This window comes from Mustelus asterias, chromosome 22, assembly GCF_964213995.1.
Source record: "Mustelus asterias chromosome 22, sMusAst1.hap1.1, whole genome shotgun sequence".
Classification (NCBI taxonomy): domain Eukaryota; kingdom Metazoa; phylum Chordata; class Chondrichthyes; order Carcharhiniformes; family Triakidae; genus Mustelus; species Mustelus asterias.
The window spans coordinates 57,959,084-57,972,052 of record NC_135822.1 but is presented as its reverse complement, the minus strand read 5'-3'; the positions used below and the strand labels follow the sequence as shown (position 1 = coordinate 57,972,052).

The following is a 12,969-nucleotide window of genomic DNA, read 5'->3' as shown; positions in this document are numbered from 1 at the left end:
AAATTAAAGGCGCTATATAAATACCAGATGTCACAGGCGTTGACTATTTGTGAGGCGGTTTGGAGCGGCAAGAGCGAAATGTCCTCACTAACCTCTCAAATCCATAACGTGTATCAGAGAATACAAATGTCACTCTCTATCTGGATCCAATAGCTATCCGCTGGCGAAGGAACAGGACAGTGCACAGCCCCCCCCACCAGACAGTGGATGCAAACAAACCAGGGCCAGGATTCTCTTCCCGCCCCCCCCAAAAAAAATCTAAGCCCCCAGATCGCGTGAGAACGGGAGTAACCCCCGCTGGTTTTCTTTTCAGCAGGATTTTCAGATTGAGTCTCCGACACTGCAGAGTGCCCCAGCGGGATTCCCTCTGCAAATCTGTGGGCAGGGCCTATTCAGAATCACAGAATACCACAGTGCAGAAGGGGCCCTTCGGCCCATCGAATCTGAACCGACGTATGAAAGACCCTGACCTGCCCACCGAATCCCACTTGCCAGCACTTGGCCCTTGGCTTTGAATGCTATGGCGTGCCGAGTGCTCATCCATGACGCTCAAAATCTTGGGCTGGGAGACTCGCGGAGGCCCGGGTGCCCAGCGGGAAGCCCGCGAAACGGCCCTCCGCTGATGTCTCCCGGCCCATCGCACAGCAGGCTGGGAGAATCCCCCCCCCCCCCAACTCCCACAGGAATTTCAACTAATAGCGAGGCCGCACAGGGTTGGATCTGACGAATTCGCTTTTCAATCATTGCAAGATCACGCTTGGCAGTTTTGGAGCGAGGGAAAGGTTTGTGCTTGTTTTTACTCCTGTTGTGCCCCCAATCCCTCCTGGGTTTTCTCTCCTGCCAGGCACAGTAAAGTGAAGCACAAAGGGGACTGGGATATCATGGTGTATGAAGACATGAATATGGAGGTGAAATTTTCCAATCGGCTTCCGGAACCCAACAACCTCAACAGGTGAGGACTGCCGACTTGCTTGCTCCCGATGTGGCAGGATCCAGGTCATTTGGCCGGTGGGGCGGAATGGGGGTTTGCGTTCCCTGGAGTCAATTCCCACTGCCCATTCCTGGAGATAGAGGCCTCGCACAATGGCGTCCAAAGTGCTGCCTGATTCAGGTGAAAGACCCCCTTTTTAATGTGGACTTGACTGAAACCCCGAATGCCATTTTTCGGAGTGGGAGGGTTGGAGTGAGGGAGGTTGTGGTGGGGAGCTGGTCAGAGACTGCACCATGCACATCCTGCCCAGTCCCACGAGCATCAGAATCGAAGGACCTCAGCAAATGATCAGAGTCTGATTATATTTTGTGCGTAGCGGAGAAGCAGGGGCAGGCGGAGAGGAAAAACAAATCTTGAGCTGCTGTCACCCTGGGGACATTCTTACATAAGAACTAAGAGCAGGAGTAGGCCATCTGGCCCCTCGAGCCTGCTCCGCCATTCAATAAGATCATGGCTGATCTTTTCGTGGACTCGGCTCCACTTACCCGCCCACTCACCATAACCCTTAATTCCTTTACTGTTCAAAAATTTATCTGTCCTTGCCTTAAAAACATTCAATGAGGTGTAGCCTCAACTGCTTCACTGGGCAGGGAATTCCACAGATTCACAACCCTTTGTGTGAAGAAGTTCCTCCTCCAACTCAGTCTTAAATCAGTCTTGTGATCGTGACTCTTCAACCCTTGCAATGGGGGCCTCAGCATAAATGTCACCACATCCCAAGTTGACGCAGGGAGGAAGCTGGTAAACTGAGGCTCCCATGCCGAAAGAGGAAGATTGGTGTCAAAATGAGGGGGAATCACATCACCCAGTGCTCCAGCTGAGGTGGCTTGGGGACGTTTGTGGCTACAAGGGCAGGTCAGAGGTTGGGAATCCCACAACACGTAACTCACCTCTTCAGTCTCAAAAACTGTCCACCATCTACAAGGCACAAGTCGGGAGTGTGATGGAATACTCCCCACTTGCCTGGATGGGTGCGGCTCCAACAACACTCAAGAAGCTCGACACCATCCAGGACAAAGCAGCCCCGCTTGATTGATTTATTTATTAATGTCACAAGTAGGCTTACATTAGCACTGTAATGAAGTTACTGTGAAAATCCCCTAGTCGCCACACTCAGGTACACTGAGGGAGAATTTAGCACCTAACCAGCACGTCTTTCGGACTGTGGGAGGAAACCCACGCAGACACGGGGGAGAATGTGCAAGCTCCACACGGACAGTGACCCAAGCCGGGAATCGAACCCGGGTCCCTGGCGCTGTGAGGCAGCAGTGCTAACCACTGTGCCACCGTGCCGCCCAGCCACAAACATTCGCTCCCTCCACCACCAACACACAGTGGCGGCAGCGTCTTCCATCTCTTAGATGCACTGCAGCGACTCACAAAGGCTCCTTAGACAGCATCTTCCTCTACCATCTTGAAGGACAAAGGCAGCAGATATCTGGGAACACTACGACCTGCAAGTTCCTCTCCAAGTAACTCACCATCCTGACTTGGAACTGTATCTCCGTTCCCTCACTGTTGCTGGGTCGAACTCCTGGAGTTCCCTCTCCAATAGCACTGTGGAATAATCACATTCTAAGAATGAATAAAAAAACACGGACCAGGCTCCCTGTTTCTCACACTTGTCGCTCTTTCTGTCCCACAGTGAATTAGTCGGTCCCTTGGAGAGGTGGCTGCAGTTGATGCTGAGGTGGAACTCGAAGGAGAGAGGCACGGACCCCATCCACGGACCAAACGGCTGCTTTAAGGCGCTGGATGATATCATTAACAAGAAGGTGGGTGAGTGGTGGTGGCGCCGTGAAGCGCCAGGGTGTTGGCATCCTTTGCAGCGTGGCATTACTGGAGATGCAGGCGTTGCAATCCCTCTCTTGGCGGAGCCACTGGATACCCCTCACTTGCTGGAGTGAGTGAGTGAGTGAACCACCAGGACCCCTCTCCATTTCAACTTTTACAGACGCACCATAGAAAGCATTCTTTCTGGTTGTGTCCATGATGTGGAGTTACCGCTGTTGGACTGGGGTGGGGCGCAGTAAGAAGTCTCACAACACCAGGTTAAAGTTCAACAGGTTTATTTGTTAGCATGAGCTTTCAGAACGCTGCCCCTTTGTCAGGTGTGAGTGATGAGGTTTCTGGTTGTATCACAGCTTGGTATGGCTCCTGCTCTGACCAAGACCACAATCTATCACGCAAACCAGCCTCCCATCCATTGACTCTGTCTACACTTCCCGCTGCCCTCGGGAAAAGCAGCCAGCGTAATCAAGGACCCCATGCACCCCGGACGTTCTGTCTTCCACCTTCTTCCCTCAGGAAAAAGATACAAAAGTCTGAGGTCATGTCCCAACTGACTCAAGAACAGCTTCTTCCCTGCTGCCATCAGACTTTTGAATGGACCTGCCTTGTATTAAGTTGATCTTTCTCTACACCCTAGCTGTGACTGTAACACTACATTCTGCACTCTCTCCTTTCCTTCTCTATGAATAGTATGTTTTGTCTGTATAGCGCGCAAGAAACAATACTTTTCACTGCATCCCAATACATGTGACAATAATAAATCAAACAATACTTTTCACTGTATCCCAATACATGTGACAATAAATCAAATCAGATTTTCCTTTGTAGTCTCGCTTCCCCACTTACCCCTGTTGCCCCTTTGGTTTTCACCTCCCTGACCTCTGGCAATGCCCACAGCCTTGGCGACAGTTTGCCACATCCCTGTCGTCAGCAACTTTTCTCCCTCCATTCCAAAGTCCTGACCATTGATTCATAGCTGAGAGCAAAGGATCTTAGTGAAATCTGGTCTTGGGCTGAAGGCTTGAAGAATTTCCTCTGGTCTTCTTTTGTGCAGAACCCTTTGTGTGGTTTGGAACGCACGCGATTCATTCCGACAGCTTCAGAGAAAGGGACAGTTGTTTTCTGAATTCGGGCTAAAATCGGTTTGGGAACAGAGTGTGGAAGTTGAGGTGATTTCATACAATCCCTACAGTGCAGAAGGAGGGCATTCAGCCCATCACGATTGCACCGACTGACAGAGAGTTTCCTACCTCGGCCCTCTCCCCTGCCCTATCCCCATAACCCGACACGTTTATTATGGCCAATCCACCTAACCTGCACATCTTTGGACACTAAGGGGCAATTTAGCATGGCCAATCCACCTAACCTGCACATCTTTGGACACTAAGGGGCAATTTAGCATGGCCAATCCACCTAACCTGCACATCCTTGGACACTAAGGGACAATTTAACACGGCCAATCCACCTAACCTACACATCTTTGGACACTAAGGGGCAATTTAGCATGGCCAATCCACCTAACCTGCACATCTTTGGACACTAAGGGGCAATTTAGCATGGCCAATCCACCTAACATGCACATCTCTTGACACTAAGGGGCAATTTAGCATGGCCAATCCACCTAACCTGCACATCTTTGGACACTAAGGGGCAATTTAGCATGGCCAATCCACCTAACCTGCACATCTTTGGACACTAAGGGACAATTTAGCATGGCCAATCCACCTAACATGCACATCTCTTGACACTAAGGGGCAATTTAGCATGGCCAATCCGCCTAACCTACACATCTTTGGACACTAAGGGACAATTTAGCATGGCCAATCCACCTAACCTGCACATCTTTGGACACTAAGGGGCAATTTAGCATGGCCAATCCACCTAACCTGCACATCCTTGGACACTAAGGGACAATTTAACACGGCCAATCCACCTAACCTACACATCTTTGGACACTAAGGGGCAATTTAGCATGGCCAATCCACCTAACCTGCACATCTTTGGACACTAAGGGGCAATTTAGCATGGCCAATCCACCTAACATGCACATCTCTTGACACTAAGGGGCAATTTAGCATGGCCAATCCACCTAACCTGCACATCTTTGGACACTAAGGGGCAATTTAGCATGGCCAATCCACCTAACCTGCACATCTTTGGACACTAAGGGACAATTTAGCATGGCCAATCCACCTAACATGCACATCTCTTGACACTAAGGGGCAATTTAGCATGGCCAATCCGCCTAACCTACACATCTTTGGACACTAAGGGACAATTTAGCATGGCCAATCCACCTAACCTGCACATCTTTGGACACTAAGGGGCAATTTAGCATGGCCAATCCACCTAACCTGCACATCTTTGGACACTAAGGGACAATTTAGCATGGCCAATCCGCCTAACCTGCACATCTTTGGACACTAAGGGACAATTTAGCATGGCCAATCCACCTAACCTGCACATCCTTGGACACTAAGGGACAATTTAACACGGCCAATCCACCTAACCTGCACATCTTTGGACACTAAGGGACAATTTAGCATGGCCAATCCGCCTAACCTGCACATCTTTGGACACTAAGGGGCAATTTAGCATGGCCAATCCGCCTAACCTGCACATCTTTGGACACTAAGGGACAATTTAGCATTGCCAATCCGCCTAACCTGCACATCTTTGGACACTAAGGGACAATTTAGCATGGCCAATCCACCTAACCTGCACATCTTTGGACACTAAGGGACAATTTAGCATGGCCAATCCGCCTAACCTGCACATCTTTGGACGCTAAGGGACAATTTAGCATGGCCAATCCGCCTAACCTGCACATCTTTGGACACTAAGGGACAATTTAGCATGGCCAATCCGCCTAACCTGCACATCCTTGGACACTAAGGGACAATTTAACATGGCCAATCCACCTAACCAGCACGTCTTTCGGACTGCGGGAGGAAACCGGAGCACCTGGAGGAAACCCACGCAGACACGGGGAGAATGTGCAAACTCCACACAGACAGTGACCCAAGCTGGGTCCCGGTGCTGTGAGGCAGCAATGCTAACCACTGTGCCGCCGTGTTGTCGTACTCCATTCCTGTCAAGGTGATGACACTCATGACGCGCTTTCTGTTTTCTCCAGTATGTGCAGATTCTGGACATGAAGTCGGGGCAGCTCCACACGTATCCCGTCTCTCCGGAGGCCAGCGTTCAGGCTCTGCAGCAGTGGATCAAGGCGGCAACCGGCATCGAGGACTTCAACCAGGAGCTGCTGTTGGAAACGGGAACGGCCCTCGACCCTCGCAAGCCTGTGAGCCAGTGCGTGCCAGACAGCAGGGTAAGAGGCAGTGCCTGAATCCGAGGAGTGAAATCAGTGGGACAATGCAACAGCCATGCTGCATCATACCTAGTGTTCCGTACTACACTGCTGGGGGACGCAGCCTTGTGGCACAGTGGGTCGATCTCTGCCTCTGAGCCAGAGGCTCCGGGTTTGATCCCACCCGAGGACCCGATGGCCAAGAAAGGTGCGTTCGTAACACAGCCAAAACAGGTTGAGGATCAACCTGCACGTCCCTTCTGACGCACTCCAATGGCAAGCCATGAGCGCGGGAGAGATGGGCATCGGGGCGGCACAGTGGTTAGCACTGCTCCCTCACAGCATCAGGGACCCAGGTTCGATTCCTGGCTTGGGTCACTGTCTGTGTGGAGTTTGCACATTCTCCCCATGGGTTTCCTCCCACAGTCCAAAGGTGTGCGGGTTAGGTGGATTAGCCGTGCTAAATTGCCCCTCAGTGTCAGGGGACTAGCTAGGGTGAATACATGCGGGGATAGGGTCTGGGTGCGATTGTTGTCGGTGCAGACTTGATGGGCCAAATGGCCTCCTTTATGGATGGCACAGTGGGTTAGCACTGCTGCCTCGCAGCGCCGGGAACCCGGGTTCAATTCCGCCCTCGGGTCACTGTCTGTGCGGAGTCTGCACATTCTCCCCGTGCCTGCGTGGGTTTCCTCCGGGTGCTCCGGTTTCCTCCCGCAGTCCGGAAAATGTGTGAGTTAGGTGGATTGACCGTGGCAAATTGTCCCTGGGTGTCGGGGGGCATTAGCAGGGTAAAATGTATGGGTTTACGGGGATAGGGCCTGGGTGGGATGGTTGTCGGTGCAGGCCCGATGGGCTGAATGGCCTCCTTCTGCACTGTAGGGATTCTATTCTATTCTATGAGATTCCTTGTCAGCCAGATGATGGAAAGAATGTTGGAGCCTCTCCCATCCCTGTCCATAGCTCAAGACTACAGTGCGTATGTAAATGTGTATGCTGCCAGAACAACCCGGACTCTCTGAGTGAACGGTAACACACGACCACCACTGCATTGCTGTGATGTCCTGGTGGCTACTGTGTGGGATGATTGGATTTCTTTCGGCCTTTGCAGGCTGTGATGTGCTGACTGCTGTGATTTCTCTGCAGCAGAACGAGGGGAAGAAGTCCGAGCTGGCCATCATCTATCTCTTTGACAGGAGTACCAGCACCTATGATGGGCAGGTTACCGTCCAGAAGCAGCCGGACGCTGTGAATTTCATCCGTAAGCCCCCTGTGTTTCTGTCCGGAGAGAGAGAGAGATGCCTGGCCAGTGGTTAGCTGGTGTGGAGACTGGGATAGGGTTGAGTTGGTTTGATTCATTATTGTCACATGTACTGGGATACAGTGAAAAGTATTGTTTCTTGCGCGCTATACAGGCAAAGCATACCGTTCATAGAGAAGGAAAGGAGAGGGTGCAGAATGTAGTGTTACAGTCATAGCTAGGGTGTAGAGAAAGATCAACTTACTGCAAGGTAGGTCCATTCAAAAGTCTGACGGCAGCAGGGAAGAAGCTGTTCTTGAGTTGGGGCACGGTGGCACAGTGGTTAGCACTGCTGCTTCACAGCTCCAGGGACCCGGGTTCGATTCCCGGCTCGGGTCACTGTCTGTGTGGAGTTTGCACATTCTCCTCATGTCTGCGTGGGTTTCCTCCGGGTGCTCCGGTTTCCTCCCACAGTCCAAAGATGTGCGGGTTAGGTCGATTGGCCATGCTAAAATTGCCCCTTAGTGTCCTGAGATGCGTAGGTTAGAGGGATTAGCGGGGTAAATATGTAGGGATATGGGAGTAGGGCCTGGGTGGGATTGTGGTCGGTGCAGACTCGATGGGCCGAATGGCCTCTTTCTGCACTGTAGGATTTCTATGATTCTATGATTCGATTGGTACGCGACCTCAGACTTTTGTATCTTTTTCCCGACGGAAGAAGGTGGAAGAGAGAATGTCCGGGGTGCGTGGGGTCCTTAATTATGCTGGCTGCTTTTCCTGAGGCAGCGGGAAGTGTGGATGGAGTCGATGGATGGGAGGCTGGTTTGTGGGATAGATTGGGTTACATTCACGACTTTCTGTAGTTCCTTGCGGTTGTGATAGTGTGAAGTGCGGACAAGCTCTCTGCCCCCCCTTCGCTTGCCCCACCTCGTACTCTCCCCATGGAGCTGCCTCTCATTGTTCACATCCGGGTCACCACTCGTTGCCAGGAAGCTATTCAAGGATGGGATGCCCAACGCGCCCAGGGCCTGAGCTAAGTCCTCCACCCACCCTCCCCCCCCCCCCGCACCAGAGCCACTGATTATCTATGAGCTGCCTCTCTTCCTTGTAACCTGTCCTAACCCAGGGGAGGACTCTTGGGGCAAATTTAACACTCCCTCCCCAAACCAGTGCACAGTGGGTTAGCACTGCTGCCTCACAGCTCCAGGGACCCGGGTTCGATTCCCGGCTTGGGTCACTGTCTGTGTAGAATTAGCACTTTTCTCCGTGTCTGCGTGGGTTTCCTCCGGGTGCTCCGGTTTCCTCCCAGTCCAAAAGATGTGTTGGTTAGGTGCTAAATTCTCCCTCAGTGTAACCCGAACAGGTGCCGGAGTGTGGTGACTAGGGGATTTTCACAGTAACTTCATTGCAGTGTTAATGTAACCCTACTTGTGACACTAATAACATTTTTTAAATTACTGCCCTCGGAGAGAGAGCTGCACAGACTGGCATCGCTGGCAAGGTTGGCACTTTTGCCCATTCCTGTATGCCCCGAGCTGCATTATCTTTTGAACCGCGGGTTTGCTGGGTGACTGATTCGGACATTGGGACGGCACGGTGGCACAGTGGTTAGCACTGCTGCCTCACAGCGCCAGGGACCCGGGTTCGATTCCCGCCTCGGGTCACTGTCCGTGTGGAATTTGCACGTTCTCCCCCGTGTCTGCGTGGGTTTCCTGCGGGTGCTCCAGTTTCCTCCCACAGTCCGAAAGACCTGTGGGTTGGGTGGATTGGCCGTGCTAAATTGACCCTAGTGTCAGGGGGATTAGCAGAGTAAATATGAGAGGTTACAGGAATAAGGGCCTGGGAGGGATTGTGGTCGGTGCAGATTCGATGGGCCGAATGGCCTCCTCCTGCACAGTAGGGATGCTAAGATTTTATGACATCGATGGGCACTGACACTGGTGTTGGCACTGGTCAGAGTCAGCCCGTTGTGGATAAGGGTGTCACATTCTCTGGTCCAGGAAGAGAACTCCACACTACCGGTCAGATGTGACTGGCACACTCGGTCACAACTGAGTCACTGGGCTTTGCTCAGTGTTTTATTTCTGTCCCGGTTTGGGTTAAGGAGCAGGGATTGTGATGACTCTTTGGGTTAAGGAGCAGGGATTGTGATGACGTGGAACCAGATTCCGTGATGTTGTTCAGTGCCCCCGCCCTGACTTCACAGCTCAATGACGACACACCGCCTCTCGCTTACAGTTCAGGACCCGAAGAAGATACTGACCTACCACCAGTTGCGGAAGTCCTGGGGCCAGAGCTGGCACGAGATCCGTAGCCTGAAAGAGAACTGCATCAGATTGCAGCAAGGCCAGCGGGCAGCCATGTAAGTGTGGGGAAAGGGAGAACGGCTCCGTCTGTACCTGAAATGCATTGTGTTCACTCGCGGAGGTTAATCAGCATTTACACATTAACCAGACATGAGTTTCAATGTCCTTTTTCTGCCAATTCCTTCCTCTCGCTTCCTTTCCTGAGTTTGCTGAGTCAGGTTGGGGTCATCCCTACAGTCCCCCACCCCTCCGGCTGTGAGCCAAGACAAGTGAACCGTGCTGTGCATCACAGCTGGCCCCAATCCTATCCTTTCCCAATACTGTCGTCTGGATGTGGCTGAGGAAATTGAAATACAGGCTGCTTCCTCCCCACTCCCGGTGATCCAGAGGCAATGAGGGATACCCTTGGCAAAGTAACCAGTTTTGGTGGTTTGAGGGTGGGTGGGGGGTCGAGGTTTAGCTGGCTTAGAGGGTCCAGGGTCCGGGCTATCCCTTCCCACATCTCCCCTAGGATTACTGGACAGTGTCCCGTGGGATCCTGGCCCTACCTTTAGCTTGACGTACTGGGTGATGTCCTCTGACCTCAGGGCAGCTGTACCAGAAGCTCAGGGCAGAGTCATCGTCAGAGAGGTTTACAGCATGGAAACAGGCCCTTCGGCCCAACTTGTCCATGCCACCCTTCTTTTAAACCACTAAGCTCGTCCCAATTGCCCGCGTTTGGCCCATATCCCTCTATACCCATCTTACCCATGTAACTATCTAAATGCTTTTTAAAAGACAACATTGTACCCGCCTCTACTACTGCCTCTGGCAGCTTGTTCCAGACACTCACCACCCTCTGTGTGAAAAAATTGCCCCTCTGAACACTTTTGTATCTCTCCCCTCTCACCTTAAACCTATGCCCTCTAGTTTTAGACTCCCCTACCTTTGGGAAAAGATATTGACTATCTAACTGATCTGTGCCCCTCATTATTTTATAGACCTCTATAAAGTCGCCCCTCAGCCCCCTACACTCCAGGGAAAAAAGTCCCAGTCTATCCAGCCTCTCCTTATAACTCAAACCATCAAGTCCCGGTAGCATCCCAGTAAATCTTTTCTGCACTCTTTCTAGTTTAATAATATCCTTTCTATAATAGGGTGGCCAGAACTGTACACAGTTCTCATCACCCTATTATAGGGCAAGGTGACTCCAGTTTCATCCGGGACTCCTGAAAGGGGGTAGGAGGGGCTGGATAGGTAGGGAGAGCGAGGAGGGTGTGAACAGGGAGGGGGGTGAGGGCAGGTCGGAGGGTGAGGGTAGACAGTGAGAAATATACAGCCCTGCATTGCGATTCACTGGGCAATGTCGCTACCTGCTGGCAGAAACTGATAACTGCAGCCGCCACAAGCTGTCCCTGCTCTGGTCATCCAACAAGTGCAAGTTCAGGCAGTGAATGCTGGTGGGCTATTGAGCCGCAGGGAGCCTCACAGCTGAGCCCAATCCTGATCCTGTTGTCCCCTGATATCCACAAAGATATTACATTAACTGGCTTGAAACGGAAGACAGTCTCGTTCTGTCTTCCTTTTCGATAAATCGAGTTTTATTTCCACAATTTTTGGAACGCATCCACATTCAATTGAATCCTGAGATACAAGTTGAGGGCCTCTGCTGTTTATTCCCCAAGATCATTGATAAGATCAGATCCCATCCTTTTTGTCTTCCTTGGTTTAATGAACTGGCCTCGATATGGCACAGGAGAACATACAGCCCATTCACTCCATGTTGGATCTCTGGACTAATCTCCTCTGCAGGAGCCACACCAGCACTATTACTATGCCTCCAAGTTTATTTCCCTCACTGCCCCGTCCCATTTCTTTTTTGATTGTTTCTGCGTCCATTGCCATCATAAGCTGCGAGTTCCAGCTCACTGTCACTCGCTGTAAAGAATGTTCTTCCTCGCATTCACTCCCTTACAAATCTTGGCCAAAACCGTCTTGGCCAGAATTCTACCGCCCCGGCCCGCCACAGAATCGGAGCGGGTGAGGGGGCGGACAACAGATTTGTCCGTTGACCTTGGGTGGGAGTTTCGGGATCGAGTGAGGCCGTACGATCCTGCCCCTTAAACCAGCGTCCCCCTCGTTCTTGTCCGCCGGAGGTGACCTTTGAACTGACGTCTTCTTTCTCCCCAGGATGAGCCTGCTGCGCTACAACAGCAACCTCTCCAAGCTCAAGACCACCATGTTGTCCAGCTGCCAGCAGCTGAAAGCCAAGTTGGATTTCTTCCGCGTCAGTATCCAGATTGACCTGGAGAAGTACAGTGAGCAGATGGCATTCGGGATCAGTGAGTATTCAGGCGGTGAGCGTCGGCCGGAGCCAGGTAACCCATAGCCAGGAGATGGTGATCAGCTGCTAGCCCCGACAGCCCACTGCTCAGCCCAATCTCTCGCTCTCCCTGTAACGTCGTCCGCGCCAGTCACGCTGTTGGCAATATCCGCAATATCCTACTCGGAGGAAAATGCCACCGGGTGTCTCATCCCCCCCCCCCCCCCCCCCCCCCCCCCAAGGAGGGAGAGGTCACTGTCATGGTTTCAGTCGAGACCCGTCAAAACCAACCGCTTCCCCCCCCCTCTCTCTGCGTGTCTCCAAGATCCTCATAAAATGAAAGAGTGGGGAAGGAGGCCAGTCAGTCCGTCATATCTGTATTGTCTCTCTGCAAGAGCACCTCACCTCACCTACACCCACTCCCCCATAGCTCTTCGGATAATGATCCAATTCCCTTTTGAAAGCCCCAATTGACTGCCTCCAGCACATTCCAAATATGGAACTACTCTGTGTTTAAAAAAAACTTTTCCTACTACTGTCTTTGGTCGTGAGGCCAATCACCTTAAATCTGTCTCCTCTGGTTCCAGACCTTTTCCATCAATGGGAACGGTTTCTCCCTATCTGCTCTGTCCACACCTCTCATGATTTTGAACATCTCCATCAAATCTCCCCTCAACCTTCTCTTCTCCAAGGAGAACAGTCCCAGCTTCTCCGACCTATCCAAGTTATAGTGCCAGGGATTTCGGGTTCGATTCCCGGCTTGGGTCACTGTCTGTGCGGAGTTTGCACGTTCTCCCCGCATGGGTTTCCTCCGAGTGCTCCGGTTTCCTCCCACAGTCCGAAAGATGTGCTGGTTAGGGTGCTAAATTCTCCCTCAGTGTAACCTGAACAGGCACCAGAGTGTGGCGACTAGGGGATTTTCACACTAACTTCATTGTGGTGTTAATGTAAGCCGACTTGCGACACTAATAAATAAATTTAAAATTATTTATCTGTTACAGTCCTTAGATTATATTTACATTAATCAGTAAC

General features: G+C 51.7%; 1 protein-coding gene across 1 annotated transcript in view; it reads left to right on the top strand.

Annotated features, from left to right (window-relative positions):
• The window catches only part of ikbkb (inhibitor of nuclear factor kappa B kinase subunit beta), a 97,759-nt gene that overhangs the window by 71,255 nt on the left and 13,535 nt on the right, over positions 1-12,969 (top strand). The window contains 6 exon segments of the mRNA XM_078238484.1: positions 845-952; positions 2,637-2,766; positions 5,919-6,113; positions 7,236-7,350; positions 9,568-9,691; positions 11,805-11,992. Of these exon segments, the coding sequence (XP_078094610.1) occupies positions 845-952; positions 2,637-2,766; positions 5,919-6,113; positions 7,236-7,350; positions 9,568-9,691; positions 11,805-11,992 (860 nt within the window).